This window comes from Lissotriton helveticus, chromosome 4_1 (genome assembly GCF_964261635.1).
Source record: "Lissotriton helveticus chromosome 4_1, aLisHel1.1, whole genome shotgun sequence".
Classification (NCBI taxonomy): Eukaryota; Metazoa; Chordata; class Amphibia; order Caudata; family Salamandridae; genus Lissotriton; species Lissotriton helveticus.
Genome location: NC_136063.1, coordinates 918,848,630 through 918,864,718, shown reverse-complemented (window position 1 = coordinate 918,864,718; position 16,089 = coordinate 918,848,630). Strand labels below are relative to the sequence as shown.

The window sequence follows — 16,089 nt, the reverse complement described above, 5'->3', positions numbered from 1 at the left end:
ACTTTTATTTCTTGCAATGCACTCCCTGTTGTTGCCCTTCATCTCTCCCCATCATAGCCTTGTTTCTCTATCGACCTTTGCCTCTCCCCATAAACTGGCATACAAGTAGTGTCAAGCACACCACTTAAACAAATGAATTTTTAAAAACATTCTGGTTGGAGCAATTTCGTTTTCATTGTTGGAAACTACCCAATCATAAATTGCGTTTTTCTTTTGAATTCTAAAAAACGATTTCTTGAATGCTTGGAATTTCTACTGGGCAACGGAATTGTGAGCACAAATTGTACAAAAAACAGATTCTGTCACTAAATAATTTCTAGTAATTTCGAGAAGAATGTCCTATTGCGTGGTACATTTAAGCGGGAACAAAAAGCAGCCAACTGATCTGTTGCATTAGTTATCAATACTGGTTATCAAGTAAATGTGTGGGGAGCACACAGACTGTTCTGTGTCAGCAGGTGGGGGAGGTAAGGTGTAATGCTAGAGGCACTCCAGTATTGAGACCACGTGACGACCTTTAACTACCATCATTTTAATTGACTTTTGGAGTGTAACTGAATCCTAGCTTGAATGTACGACATAATTTTACCTGCATGTGAACTTTTCCTCGAAGATTTCTTTCATGTAACCTTGTAGTTTTAGAGTGGGAGAGCTTTCACGGAGTAGAACAGCCTTGCCAGGAACAGAACGTGTGGGATGTGCATTTGAAAGCATGAGAGGGAGAGAGGTGTGGAAAGTACTTTTTGGTCTCAGAGTGCAGTGTTATATGCAGTGATGTTCAAATGTGCATTATGTTGTACATTGGGAAATGAAGTGTGTATTGCTATAGGCAGTTGTGCACACATTTGCATTGTGTTGTACGTTGGGAAGTATTATAAAGTTCTTACTATTGGCTTTGACATGCACTCATGCCATCTTGAATTCTGAATTTGTCTAGCTCGAGCTTCTGCGCACACAGGCAGGCCCCCAGATTACTGAAATTGTTTAGGCTATTCACGTTCAAGGTTGTTTTGTTTTTAGAGATTGTTTTCTGTACGGCTGGAGACTTTCACAAGCTTTATTTAGCTAAGATGCTGCAACATGTGGGCGCACAAAATTAACGTGAGAACTCTTTTGCCTTTGGAATACTTGCATGGAGAGTGGCCAACTCCAGTAAGTTTCCTTGGCGCAGAGGAGGGCCTCTCAGAAACGTCGGTGCACAGACATAATATCGAGTTTTTTTATTTTGATCTACATAAATATTGAGTTTTGAATGGCGTAGGGACAGAATATCATCATGAAGAATATCAGTGACCAGAATATCGACCTGAAGGTAAGAAATATTGTTTCTATTAATATTGAAGTTAGTAATATTGAAAGCAAAAATATCGATGTTAATAATATCGATGTTTATGTGTTATGTATTTTAGTATTTTATATGTATGTGTTTCACATGTTTTGTTGTTTTTTATTTAAAAAAAATATATGTATTAAATGTTTAGAAGTTAACATTTGTTTTTAAAGTAAATTTGCATTTTAGTACCGTAGCGGGTTGTGAGTTTATAGGGGAATAGGGTGGGAATTAATTTAATTATAGTAAATTAAATCATAATTTTTAGAAAATAATTATTCTAAATAAATTGTGCATTTTAGTTACGTAGCGGGTTGTGTGTTTATAGGGCAATAGGATGGGAAGTAATTTAATTGTCATTAAGTAAATATACATTTTTATTTATTGGGATTGATAATTTATTGTTAATTAATTATTAATTGGCAATTCATTATTTATTAACTGATTAATTGATAATGATATTTATTGCGTTAATTTTTTATTCAAGCAGGTTGTGGGTTTAAAGGGGAATAGGGTGGGAAGTAACTTAATTACAATAAAATAATGATTTTTATTTTTGGGTATTGATTAATGATTTATCGTTTATTAATTGTTAATTTGTAATTCATTTTTATTAATTGATTAATTGATAAATATATTAATTGTGTTCATTTAGTTTAGAAGCAGGTTGGTTGCGTTTGTATTGGGAATAGGATGGGAAGTCATTTATTATAATGTATTATTAATTAATATATATTGGTATTGACAATTTATTAATTAATTGGTAATTACATTTTACTAATTATTATTTATTAGTATTAAAAATAATTTGTTAGTTAAATATTAATTGGTAATTAATTTTTATTATTTGATAATTATATTGTGTTCATTTTTATGAGGAGTGGGTTGGGGCTTATTGGAGAATAGGGTGGGAAGTAGTTTCATGTTATTAAAGTCATTATTAATCACATTTTTTATTGGTATTTATAATTTATTGTTAATTTATTATTAATTCATTATTTAATAAAAAAAATATTATTAATTGATAAATATGTTATTTTTAACCCCTTCACTAACCAAAACTTTCCCTACTGTTGCACTCTCTGGAGTGGGAATAGTAATTTTTACCCCTACGCTATCCAACACTTTCCCTACTGTTGCACTCTCTGGAGTTGGAATAGCAATTATAACCCCTATGCTATCCAACACTTCCCCTACTGTTGCACTCACTGGAGTGGGAATAGTAATTTTTACCCCTACGCTATCAAACACTTTCCCTACTGTTGCACTCACTGGAGTGGGAATAGTAATTTTTACCCCTACGCTATCCAACACTCTCTCTACTATTGCACTCTTTGGAGTGGGAATAGTAATTTTTACCCCTACGCTATCCAACACTTTCTCTACTGTTGCACTCTTTGGAGTGGGAATAGTAATTTTAACTCTTTCGCTATACAACACTTTCCCTACTATTGCATTCTCTGGAGTGGGAATAGTCATGTTTACCCAAACGCTATCAAACACTTTTCCTACTTTTGCACTCTCTTGGAGTTGGAATAGTAATTTTTACCCCTACACTATCCAACACTCTCTCTACTGTTGCACTCGTTGGAGTGGGAATAGTAATTTTTACACCTACGCTATCCCACACATTCCCTACTGTTTACTGTTGCACTCTTTGGAGTGGGAATAGTAATTTCAACTCTTTCGCTATACAAAACTTTCCCTACTATTGCATTCTCTGGAGTGGGAATAGTCATGTTTACCCATACGCTATTCAACACTTACCCTACTGTTGCACTCTCTGGTGTGGGAGTAGTAATTTTTACCTCTAGGCTATCAAACACTTTCCCTACTGTTGCACTCACTGGAGTGGGAATAGTAATATTTTTACCCCTACGCTATCCAACACTTTCCCTACTGTTGCACTCTCTGGAGTTGGAATAGTTATTTTTACCCCTATTCTATCCAAAACTTTCCCTATTGTTGCACTCTCTGGAGTTGGAATAGTAATTGTATTCCTTCTGCTATCCAATATTGTTCTGTATTCTTTTAGTTAATGTTGTGTATAATTTATTTTTAGAATTTTAAAAATATTGTAGTTTTTTAATTTTTTATATTTGTATTTATATTATTTTTGTATGTGTATATATGTATTTATAATTTATAAAAATGTTTTTAACAATTTCTAAGTTTTTTAAATAAATATTTACGAATATTATTAAGTATATATATATTAGATTTTATATGTTTAAGGTATTTTAACATTATATGCATTAGTTATGATTTTTTTTTACTATTTTCTTTTAATTATATGCATTATTTACTTTTTTTTAACATTAAAAAAAATAATATTTTTAACAACGATATTTTAGACATTGATATTTTGTTTCCGATATTTTTTACTTACCATGATATAGATAGGATGTCGATATTCTTGACTTCGATATTTTTGTCACAATATTGTTGTACCTCGATATTGTGGTACTCGATATTTTATCAGTGTTTCAGAAACTTCTAGTGTGCTTTGAGATTATAAAGCTGGGGTTTGTTGACTAGGAAACTGGGATTTTGAATCCGAACGGGGATGGACGCGTTTACTTGTGTTACAGAACCTGGTTTGCAGAAGGCTCTTAACCCCGGCTGTGAATCCCCCAGTCTGGACTGGGCTTAGATGCAGTGTTTGCAGACACTGATGTGTTTTCTTTGAGTATTGACTTTGTGATGTGCGAGTGTGTCAGTGTCCACATTCAAGTCTTCAGTAGTTATGATCATCTGATGTATTTAGTGTATATATCATTCTGATTTCTTGCAGTGGACATCCATTATACTATTATTATCTGCATGTATTTCAATCGCCATTATTAACTGCTTGTATTTCATTCAATATTATCTGCTTGTAATTCATTTCATGTATGTGATTCAATGCATTTAACAGTTGCATTTGCCTACTTATAAGTGTGTTATATAAATATATATCAACACACACACACATATATATATATATATATATATATATACATACACACATACATATACATATCCCTATACATTGGAATGTTGTTCATTGACACGTGGGAAAGCATTTCTGTTAGAGAGTGTTGCACAAATAAAACGCCATGCCTTATTCTGGAAACAGTCTTTTGCTGTCTTTCATTTTATAACAGTGAGATCCCTTTCCTGGTGGTGGTTTTATAGCTTCGCCGTGTTTGTGCATCCGTGTCAGCGGGAGGTATTTTCTATTATTTGGAAGAGCAAAGCAATACATAAGGTGAAACTCATATCAGGCAGTAGCACCAGAAATAAAAGCAAAAAGAGATAACAGAGACAAAAACTGCAAAAACACACACACACAACAACAACATAAATGTAAATTTCTAGTGTTCAAGCAGGCCTTAGTCTCAGTAATAAAAATAAATGACGTTACAACAATACATACAGAATTAAAGCCAGTTATAGCAGTAGATATTGGCAATGAAACAGATTATACAGATGCATGCATGTATTACTTATCAAAATAATAAACATTTTACCATGTAACAGTTTCGAAATTATCGAATCATACATGTTTACTTACGATTGTTTTTTGCAAAGCAGAAGTCGCAAAACGGCTGCAAGTTTAACAGTTTTGGGGAGAATGCTTTCTCCTTTGTCTGAGGTTTTTTCACTTAGAGTCAGGATACAATTGCCCAAAGGCTCTTCTGGATCTGCATAACCCTGAATATAACATAAATAACAAGAAAAATATTGCACCAACTACTGAAACGTATTTTTTGTATTTCTTAATTAACTGTTAAAAATCCTCTATAAGCTGTATAGCAGTGGATTTGATATATATTATACACACACTATATATATATATATATATTACCTACTGGCGGTCGCCAGTAGGTAGTTATAGTTAGGACCTAGTTTCCATAGGAAATCCGCAACATTCTACTGGGAAAAACTTTGGCGCCGGTTGTTGAATCTTCACAAATTTCTCAAAGAAGATGGCCCGCTCCGCTCCTTCCCTGAAAGTCTTGGGAAGATTCGTCAAGCGGGGGGCCGAGAAAAAAGGGGGGCCCCAAAACGTGTTTTCCCCATGTTAATTTCCGTAGGACGATTAGATACGGCTACTGCCCGAACCGCTGAACGGAATTACACCAAATTTGGGAAAATGGTAGGGTCTGGTACACAGATCACCCGTTGGGTTAAATGGTGTAAATCCCTCCAGTAGTTCCTCAGAAAATCAAAAGAAAAAAATATATATCTGGGCGGAGCCTAACCACACATCTCACCGTGAGATCTGATTGGCTGTCAGCACTTCATCCAAGAAGTGTTGGCAGCCATCTTGGGGCCAATATTCACGATAGCACCTCATTAAAAAGCATTACAGTTAATAGAAGGTTTTAGGACTTTAGTTACATTATAAATCATTTGTTGATGGTACTATACTCATTTTAGGAATTGTGGTGTGTTCTAAGGTGATTTTACCATGTGAAAAAGCCTTCTGCTGGGATATCATGAATCATGTTTGAAAGAAAACTATTATCTCATGCTTTTCCCACAGTGGTTTGGAAGGGGATCTATAAGCTAAACTGAAAGCATATTTTCTGTAAATTCACATTATCTGTCTCAGTCATGTGAGAATGAAGTCTGACATTCTCAGTAAAACATGTACATCCAACAAGGACAGAGACTGTCAGTTGATTCCTTTGTGTTCTACTGCAGCTTCCCAGAGTGTTCTAAAGAACAACTAGAGCGCTAACAGTCCTACTTACTACAAAGGTATGGCACACCTGAAGCCATCTTGATTGGAATAAAGTGGTAACTCTTAAAACATTTAATTTAAAAAGGAACAAAATGAGGGGGTATATTTTGCAATAGAAAGTATGACTAGTGCTGCAGAAAGAAAAATGAGGGCACATTTAGAGTGACTTCTCAAATCCTCTTCTATTTCCTTAAATAATTCTGACATGCAGTCTCCCAAGATGGCCACCAGAGACAAAAGAGCCCAAATGTAGCCCAAATATCACCCAGATGTAGCCCAAGTATAGCCCAATGACAGAATGTCCCAGAGTGTTCTAAAGAACATCTAGAGCGCTAACAGTCTTACTTATGACAAACGTATGGCACACCAGAAGCCATCTTGATTGGAATGAAGTGGTAAGTCTGAAAACATTTAATTTAAAAAGGAACAAAATGAGGGGGTTCATTTTGCCATAGAAAGTATGATTAGTGATTCAGAAAGAAAAATTAGGGCACATTTTGAGTGACTTCTCAAATCCTCTTCTATTTCATAAAAAATTATGACATGCAGACTGAAACATGCACTTTCAATACCAGCAGCAGACTTCCCTGGTGAGCAGTAGCTTTACTACAGTGATCTAATGAGCAACAAGAGTGCTAACATTCAGAATTTATGGCAAATGTGTAACACATCTGAATGCCTTCTTGATGGAACCAAAGTAAACAAGCATTGAAAATGCAATAGATCTCGCCCTCGTTTAAGTTAAAGCCATTCTGTTTGTAACCACGTGGCTTTTTAGCTTTCAAACTTTAATGTAAATAACATGCATATGTATGCATATATGTATATGTATGCATGCATTTATATTTGTATTTATATAGATATGCAGATTATATAGGTTTATATATGTATGTATATATATATATATATATATATATACACATACACATATATAAATGCATTTGCATATATATGCATATATATATGTGTGCGTGTAGAGAGGTAGAGGTGTAGAGGTAGAGGTGTAGAGGTAGAGAGGTAGAGTGAATAGTAAAGTGAGTAGTAGAGAGTAGTAGAGTGAATAGTAGAGTGAGTAGTAGAGAGTAGTAGAGAGTGAGTAGTAGAGAGTAAGTAGTAGAGCGAGTAGTAGAGAGCAGTAGAGTGAGTAGTAGAGAGTAGTAAAGAGTGAGTAGTAGAGAGTAGTAGAGAGTGAGTAGTAGAGAATGAGAAGTAGAGAGTGAGTAGTAGAGAGGGAGTAGTAGAGAGGGAGTAGTAGAGAGTGAGTAGCAGAGAGAGAGAATAGTAGAGAATAGTAGAGAGTGAGTAGTAGTAGAGTAGTAGAGAGAGAGTAGTAGAGTGAGTAGTAGAGAGTAGTAGAGAGTGAGTAGTAAGAGAGGAGTAGAGAGTGAGTAGTAGAGAGTGAGAAGTAGAGAGTGAGAAGTAGAGTAGTAGTAGAGAGTGAGTAGTAAAGAGTGAGTAGTAGAGAGAGTAGTAGAGAGTGAGTAGTAGAGAGTAGTAGAGAGTGAGTTGTAGAGAGTAGTAGATAGTGAGTAGTAGGGAGTGAGTAGTAGAGAGAGAGTAGTAGACAATGACTAGTAGAGAGTGAGTATTAGATAGTAGTGGAGTAGTAGAGAGTGAGTAGTAGAGAGTAGTGGAGAATATTCCAAAGTGTGGCACAGCACCACTTGCACAACAAGTCCAATCAAATCATATCACCTAGAGTCCTTATTGAAGCGCTGAATCTTGGTTTATATTCAAATGCTTTTATTTTCCTTACGTTTATGTACCACAGCCAGCCGACACGTTTCGTTCTGTACAACAGAACTTCTTCGGGGCGTTCTTATTTCCTTCAAGTTATGTCGGTAACCTGTTGTCATATAACTAGATATATCTTCCAAATGTTAGACAAGTCGTAAGTACATTCTTATTCAAAGTGACAAGGTATCAATTTTACCCACACAATTCGGGCAGACTTGAGTAATTTATCCAAATGTTTCTCAAGAAAAGTAATTTTCAGTCGTTCGGAATATCGGCGTTTGGGCAGATATGACCCACGGACACGGTTTATGACTTTTCTTGAGAAACATTTGGATTTGGATTATCATGTCCTATACTTTGGAATTTTTGAAAGACTGACTTTAAGGATGCTATAAATTACTCAAGTCCATGGATGCTACTGGGAACGCCCCCAGCAACACCCATTGCACGCTCCTTTAACGCAGGACACTGCGTTAAAGGGACTGATATTTATCAGGCAGGATTATGCCACAAAAAGTGGCTTAGTCCTGCCTGATAAATATCACTCAGTCTTCTGCGCCACCGGACCGTCAAAAAAAGTGACGTTCCAGAGGCGCAAGGGGCTCGTAAATAAGGCCCCATAGGTTTCACACTCGTTATAGTTAGGAATTAGCATTTAAAAAACCTTTGAAATTCACTGAAAAAACCATAGGTTTCACACCAGTCATAGTTAGCTGGACATTTTACTCATACAAAACCATTGAAATTCCCCCGTTATAGTTAGTTGTACTCACTATAACTCACGCGCCCGCAATCCACTGCTGATGATGTCACATATTACATCATTCATGACATGGTCAGTGACATCACTGATGGCATCACTGATTTTCGTTTCACGTAGCAAAGCCATGAAATGGCCTCAGCATTATCCAGTGTCATACAATCCTTAATGATCGCTCTTGTGAGATTTAAATCGTCTGACAACCAGATTTAGGCCCAAAGCATCAATGTGCTCTACATGCCACTGGAATCAAGCTATCCTGGCTGAAGAGGGGTGAAACCCCAAAACCAGTCCTATGATGCTTGTTTCCAGTCCAGGGAGGACCTTGCTTGGCAGTTCGGGCTAGACTGTTCCAATGAGGCACAGGGTCAAGACTGATTTGGATATGGCTGGGTTCAAACTGGAATGGCACGGTGAGCAAAAAACGATGCATTTAGGCCCAGATCTCTGTACTGGGGTGAAAGTATGACATTGTTCTGCATTCTGTCCATCAACTGTTGTTTTTGCATTTGTCACCTCGAGTGGGACGGGTATGCCCAGATGTGGGTCCCGTGCCCTACATGCCACTGGAATCAAGCTATCCTGGCTGAAGAGGGGTGAAACTCCGAAACCGGTCCTAGGATGCTTGTTTCCAGTCCAGGGAGGACCTGGCTTGGCAGTTCGGGCTGGACTGTTCCCATGAGGCACAGGGTCAAGACTGATTTGCATATGGCTGGGTTCAAACTGGAATGGCATGGTGAGCAAAAAAACTATGGATTTAGGCCCAGATCTCTGTACTGGGGTGAATGCATGACATTGTTCTGCATTCTGTCCATCAACTGTTGTTTTTGCATAAAATCAGTAAAAGCATTCAAGGAGCTCTGTAAGCTTTTTGCAGTTAAAGCCATTAAAACCGTGTGATCCACATATGACAACAACGGGACCGGGTTGCCACCAATTTTTGGAAAGTCTAATTTCTGGTCTATCACGGCTGATTCTAGACCATTCGTATACACGAGAAATAGAAAGGGGGCCAATATGCACCCTTGTCGGACTCCCTCAGTGGAAACAATGGGTCTAGTCCTCTCTCCCCCCGGACCATATCGTATGGCTACCGTAGTGGATGCATGCAGTCTACGAGACTGTATGGAAGGCGCTGGACAAGTCCACGAAGGCAAGGTGGATTGATGCCTTCCTAGCCTTCATGTACTTGCCCATAATAAAGACCACGTTGAGACACTGTTCGTTTGACCCCATGCCTCTCCTAAATCCATATTGTGTTTGTGATATTAGCCCAGATGCATCTGCCAAGGATTCCAGTCGGTCTAAAATGACCCTCCCCATCACCTTGACCGTAGTATTGATCAAGGAGATGGGCCTATAGCAGGCCGGGTCTTCCTTATTACCCTTTTTGTATACAGGTACCACTGTAGCCTCCATACATGAGGTTGGGATGGGGCCAATGATTGCGGCTCTAAAAACATGTGTTAGGAAGGGTGACCACAATTGCATATTGCTCTTTAGAAAATCAAGAGGTACCCCATCCGGCCCTGCAGCTTTCAGTTGTATACCTTTCATAATGGCATCCTCAACCTCACTTACAGTTAGGGAAGAGCTCAGGTGGAGGGCAGTTACTGGATTGAAAGAGACAGTTAGACTTAATTCCTGGCCAGTGATACCCTTGGGGTTAAATATGTTTGTAAAGTGTGATTCCCATACTTGTCCTGGTATCAGTGAATCCATCCCCCTTGAATCCATTGTGAATAGGGGGCGGTTTATTACCTCCCAAAATCTCGTAGAGTCTTTTAGCGCGCTCGCTCTCTCTAAGTCCACCCAGGCCAGCTTTCTCAGTCCATTCTTACGCTTAAACACTGCGCTCTTCTAAGCCTGTCTTGCACTCTTGATTAAGGATTAATCTCTGGGGCTTATATGAAGTGCTTTTTTTTTAATCCTTTAGGGCCCTTGTGCACTCTGTGTTGAACCATTTAGGGCCTCTGGGTCCCCTTGATACTATTGGGGTTGTCAGGTTTTGGGACATATTCCTACAGATTCCCTCAAATCCCTGTATAACCATTTCTGGGGGGGGGGGGGGGGGGGGGGGAGTCATGGTCTAAGCATTGCAGTATGGAGCTTAGGTTTGCTTTAACGATATTCCCCTCAAATTGGGGAGGATTTATCTTGTTCCATTTCATTCTCACCCCCTTATTTCGATTATGCTGGAGGGGGCGATCATCACCTTTCTTCTCTTGGGCAGTTATGTATGAGGAGGCAGTAAGGGGATTATGTTTGCTGGCGTTGTTGGGCTCCACTTAAAAACTGTCCACTATGAAACAAAATTTACTGGATATTAGCATGAGGTCAATAACACTTCCACTCCCTCTGCTCAATGAAGGTAGGATATTGGGTTATTGTGTTACTGACTAAAGTGGCAACAAAAAAGTAAATCATTCACAATAATTTCATTTAAGGCATCTCCCTGTGGTGTGTGTACGAAATGCGTAAGGGGCTGGTCCTTGGTGTCTGTTAGCCAGCATGCTCCATTTGTGCTATGCCGACATATGGAGCAATTAAAGTCCCCCACCCAATAGATACACAGGGGCTGCCACTTCCCCACGATCTTGTCAATTTCCACTTTAAGATTTACAATAATGTCACTACTATTTGAGTCAAAAACATTGTAGTACCAATTACTTAAAAGAGTCTTGACCTGAAACAAGTTAGAAATTAAAATCAATTGATACCAGGGTGAGACTTTAACGGAATTTGCTTTGATTGACCCATACTTAAGGGATATCAATGTCGCTAATCCTCCTTTTGGTCTTCCTGCTGGTGAGGCAATAGCATGGACATTAAGGGAACAGAAGCCATCTAGTTCGATATTCTCCCTGGCCCATGTTTCCTGGATGCAGATAATATCAAAAGTATTTATATACTATAACCACATTTCGTCTTCTAGTTTCGAAAGGATACCTGCAATGTTCCGGGAGATAATTCTGAAAGGACAAGTTTTATTTGCACTTACACCTGGGTTCTTCCTCTTGCTAACAATCGAGAGATTTAAACCGGACCCCGCGTCCCTGGACTGTGTGATGTTGAAGCACTAGCTATAACATCCACAGTCTCCCCTTCCTCATTGCCAATGTGAGTATCAGGTAATTCAAGTGTAGGGTAGTCTGAATGTTTTGTCCCCATACCGTTACCTTTTATTCCAACCTCTCTGGGAAGGTTATCCCTAGGTACCCTCCCCCCTGTCCTCAACATCCAGTTGGAGCAATATAGGTCCAAGGGTAGTCAGACAATTTCTGATAATCCAGATAATGCCTCAAAACGGTTGGGGTGGACCCATGCGGGTGGCCGAGGGAGAGGGAGTGGTTTTCTATTCTGGGGACGCAAACGAGGCATAATGCCCCCTTGATGGGGAGGATAGAGAAAACCCAGTGGGCGTGCCGGTATGTGCTCAAGAGGGGAGTCTCTAAGATGGCATAGGGCACAGTCCACACATATTTCATTGTTAAAATTCAGGACCACTCAATCTCCCTGTCTTTATATGTTTTCCCAACCAACTTACCTGTCTTGCCATTATAATGTGGTTATGCCAGTTTACCTGGGACCCGATGTTACTAGTGCAACAGTAGGCGGATTTATTAATGAGGCTCTGACAGCTTTAATGATGAACAAGTGGTACGTGTGGTACCCCTGTCAGGACCAATGTGTACGGGGGCACTCCGGAGGGAGATTTAATATGAGGTTTAAGTCTTGCCTCGTAGACTTAGAGCCACTGTTTAACCTTTGCTGTTTCCTGAGCTCACTCTATGATCACTTTCAGTGCTCAGTGAATAGGATTCCTTGTGTCCCATCAGACTACTAGGAGTCCTCCTCTCTTCACCTCTTGCCTGGGTTTGAGGCTCTATTTCAGGATTCATGCAGATGGCCCTATCCCGAGATAGATCGAATGTGTTTGCCTCGGCACTTCTGTCTAAGGGACCCTCTAAGGTTAACCTCCCACTTTTTGGAGCTCCAGGGCCGGTCTCAACACCTCTCTCTGGCAGGCCTTTACCCAGGGGACATCTATCAATGAGACCACTTTGCTTGGATGCGTTCCCCTGAGAAGACAAAAGTTGGGCCAGTTGCTCCTCTATGCCCTCCAATCGAGATAAAATAGGTTCCAGGGGGGACCGCAGCCCCCAGTCTGCCTGCTTTCATGCCTGGAGGTGCCGTCACAGCCCGCTCGACCAGAGCCGCATAAAGTAACTCGCAGTCTGACACTAATTTACCAAAATGCGCTGACATTATGTCCATATCAGACATAGTCTTTGCAGGCCATCCTCCCCCACGGGGTTTTCCCCCTAAGGTAGAGGGGTTTTGCTTTGTCCTCTTTCTCTTTCGCATGAGACCCAGGGTCCATTGATCAGTCCTTTTCACATTCGGGTCATTGTGCTTCTTTGCCCCCCCTCCACATTGTGGTCCTCCGTGGGTGTTGGGGTCACAACTCCCCTACCTTGTGGCTCTCCATCCGTAACTCCCCGGCTCAAGATAATAACGGTGGGTAAAAGGGTGATTTGTTATTCCTCCAGTGGGGGTATGTGGGGATATAGGTATTATTCGATTAGAGTCCTCTGCAGTTTTTAGGAGGTCAGACTGAGCAGAGCGCGTGTTCATGGCTGGGAATTGGGAGGATGGACCCAGCGAAAGCCTGCGCTCTGCCAATTCAATTTCCTTGTTCAGGGACCCCACAACCTTCTGAAGGAAGCCATCTAGAGTGGCTTCAGTACCCTTAGGCATGGGTATTGGTTTCTTCCTCCCCATCCTAGTTTATCTCGTGAGTTCTCAGGGTATACAGAGCCAAATACAGATCAGGTGAGGGTTATCGCCCCACCATCCCAACCCCACTCCTTACTTTTGCCTCGTTGGTGTCTCCGAATAATAAAACCAGGAAATGTGGCCCAGTCCGGCCTCTCTTGCCACGGACGGGCGCAGATGGGCCCGGGCTTCGCCCGTGCGCGTCTGGCGAAGCGGGAGCTGCGAGTTCCTTTATGCGCCTCTGGTCGAGTGGGCTGGTGACGGCGCCTCCAGGAGCGAAAGCAGGCAGACTGGAGGCTGTAGTCCCCCCTGGAGCAGCAAGTGCCGGTGCCAAGATATTCCATAGAACACATGCACCCTTCAGCAACACGAACAGGCCACACCAACGTGCTTCAAAGTTTCTTTATTTCAAGGTAAGTAGATCTTGACGGAATATGAATCCGATAGAAATACAAATCCCAATATATCCTATCGATAGGAAATTGCATGGGGAAAAAACATTTTGGGTCCCCCTCAGCCCACACTTAACAGATCACCCCACAACTTTCCAGACAGCAGCTGAAGTGAGTGGTAAACTTGTTTTGAGAATGTCCGGAAGATTCATTAAACAGCACCAAAGTCAGGAGCAAAACAAAAAACTGGGTTCAATCTGGCGTGGCGAGCAAAAAAACGATGGATTAAACCCAGATCTGTGGCTGGGTGTGAATGTTTTATTGTTCAGCATTCCGTCCATCATCTGTTCTTTTTGATTTTGTCGCCCTAAGTGGGAAGGGTATGCTCAGGCGTGGGTCCCGTGTTCACTGTGCCGCTGGATTCATGCTGGCCTTGATGAGAGGTGATACCGCGAAACCGGTCCCAGGATGCTTGTTTTCGGTCCAGTAAGGACCTTGCTTGGCAGTTCGGGCTGGACTGTACCCATGAGGAGCAGGGTAAAGACTGATTTGCATTTGGCTGGGTCCAAACTGGGTTGGCGTGGTGAGCAAAAACACAATGGATTAAACCCAGATCTGTGACTGAGGGGTGAATCTTTGCATTGTTCAGCAATCCGTCCATCATCTGTTCTTTCTGCAAAACAAAAAAGGCCATTCCTACGGAAACTAGGTCCTAACTTTAACTACCTACTGAGGTAGGTAGGTAGGTATGTGTGTATATATATACATATATATTTTTGAACGTGATTATATATATTCACCGAAGGTTCCCGCGCTTGGGTGGGCACACGAAGATGCTCTAACCCTGAGGTATTGTGTGCCTTCTGCAGCTCGCTTTCTTTCAATCCTGCATTACATCCATGCCCGACGCGTTTCAAGGCAACCACGCCTCTTAATCATGGGCTCAACAGAGGCACAAAGAAATGCTCACCTGTTTCCACATTCTTTTATTAGGTTTTATTTGGTGAATACATTAATTGCACGGCTGTCCGAGCCGTGGGAGAGGAGCACCATTCTTGAACTATTAAGAAGGCTGTAGAGAGGAACAATCGCTCTCTGCTCGGCATGATGTTCTATCTGGAGCCCATGATTAAGAGGCGTGGTTGCCTTGAAACGTGTCGGGCATGGATGTAATGCAGGATTGAAAGAAAGCGAGCTGCAGAAGGCACACAATACCTCAGGGTTAGAGCATTGTCGTGTGCCCACCAAGCACAGGGACCTTTGGGTGAATACATATATCACGTTAAAAAAATCGTCTGACTCCAGACAATAATGCAGCACTCCAATGGGCTTTTTTCTCACTCGATTTTATTTCACTGGTGATGCCATTTACGCGTTTCGGAGCTGACGCTCCATAAATGTGTGCGTTTGTGTGTCTATGGGGTGTGTATATATATTTTTTTTGGTGGGGGAGCCCCAAATCCCCCAACTCTTCTTTTTTATATAAATAAATTACATTTTTATTGGGGCCGGACCTCCCAAGCCTCCCTTTATTAACTACCCTTACCACCCTATGCCCCTACCCATCCCTAACCCCTGAAAATACCTTATCACCAATACTTTTACCCACCCCAAAACCCTAAAATTACCCAAACCACCCCATGCACTTACGTACCCCTAAATCCTAAAAAATACCCTTACCACCCTATACGGATCCCTCGACCCCTCACAGTCCGGTTTTCAAGCTAACCACAGCACCAAGACCGCCCTCATCGCAGCCACCGACGACATCAGATCCCTGCTTGACAACGGGGAAACAGCTGCCCTCATCCTCCTGGACCTCTCCGCAGCGTTCGACACAGTATGCCACCGCACACTAATACAGCGCCTCAGCAACACCGGAATCCAAGAGAAGGCTCTGGAGTGGATCATCTCGTTCCTCACCGGACGAACCCAGAGAGTTTGCCTCCCCCTTTCAGATCTGAGGCCACCGAAGTCATCTGCGGCGTACCCCAAGGATCCTCGCTCAGCCCCACCCTCTTCAACGTCTACATGAGCCCCCTCGCAGCCATCGCAAGCCAACACAACCTGAACATCATTTCCTACGCCGACGACACCTAGCTGATTCTCTCCCTCACCTACGACCCCGCCACCGCCAGGGCCAGCTTACACGAAGGAATGAAAGACTTCGCCGAGTGGCTGAAGAACAGCTGCCTGAAACTGAACTCAGATAAGACGGAAGTCCTCCTCCTGGGATCATCCCCCTCCGCCTGGGACGACTCCTGGTGGCCCCCTGCCCTGGGCACCACCCCCAAGCCAACGGACCACGCACGAAACCTGGGTTTCATCCTGGACTCCTCCCTCCCGATGACCAATCAAG

General features: G+C 41.4%; 1 protein-coding gene across 3 annotated transcripts in view; it reads right to left on the bottom strand.

Moving 5' to 3' along the window:
- Window positions 1-16,089, bottom strand: part of RTTN (rotatin) — an 891,871-nt gene that overhangs the window by 510,673 nt on the left and 365,109 nt on the right. For all 3 annotated transcript variants that reach the window (XM_078687523.1, XM_078687524.1, XM_078687525.1), the window contains one exon: window positions 4,887-5,026. In XM_078687523.1, coding sequence (XP_078543649.1) covers window positions 4,887-5,026 — 140 coding nt within the window. The remainder of the gene's footprint in view (window positions 1-4,886; window positions 5,027-16,089) is intronic.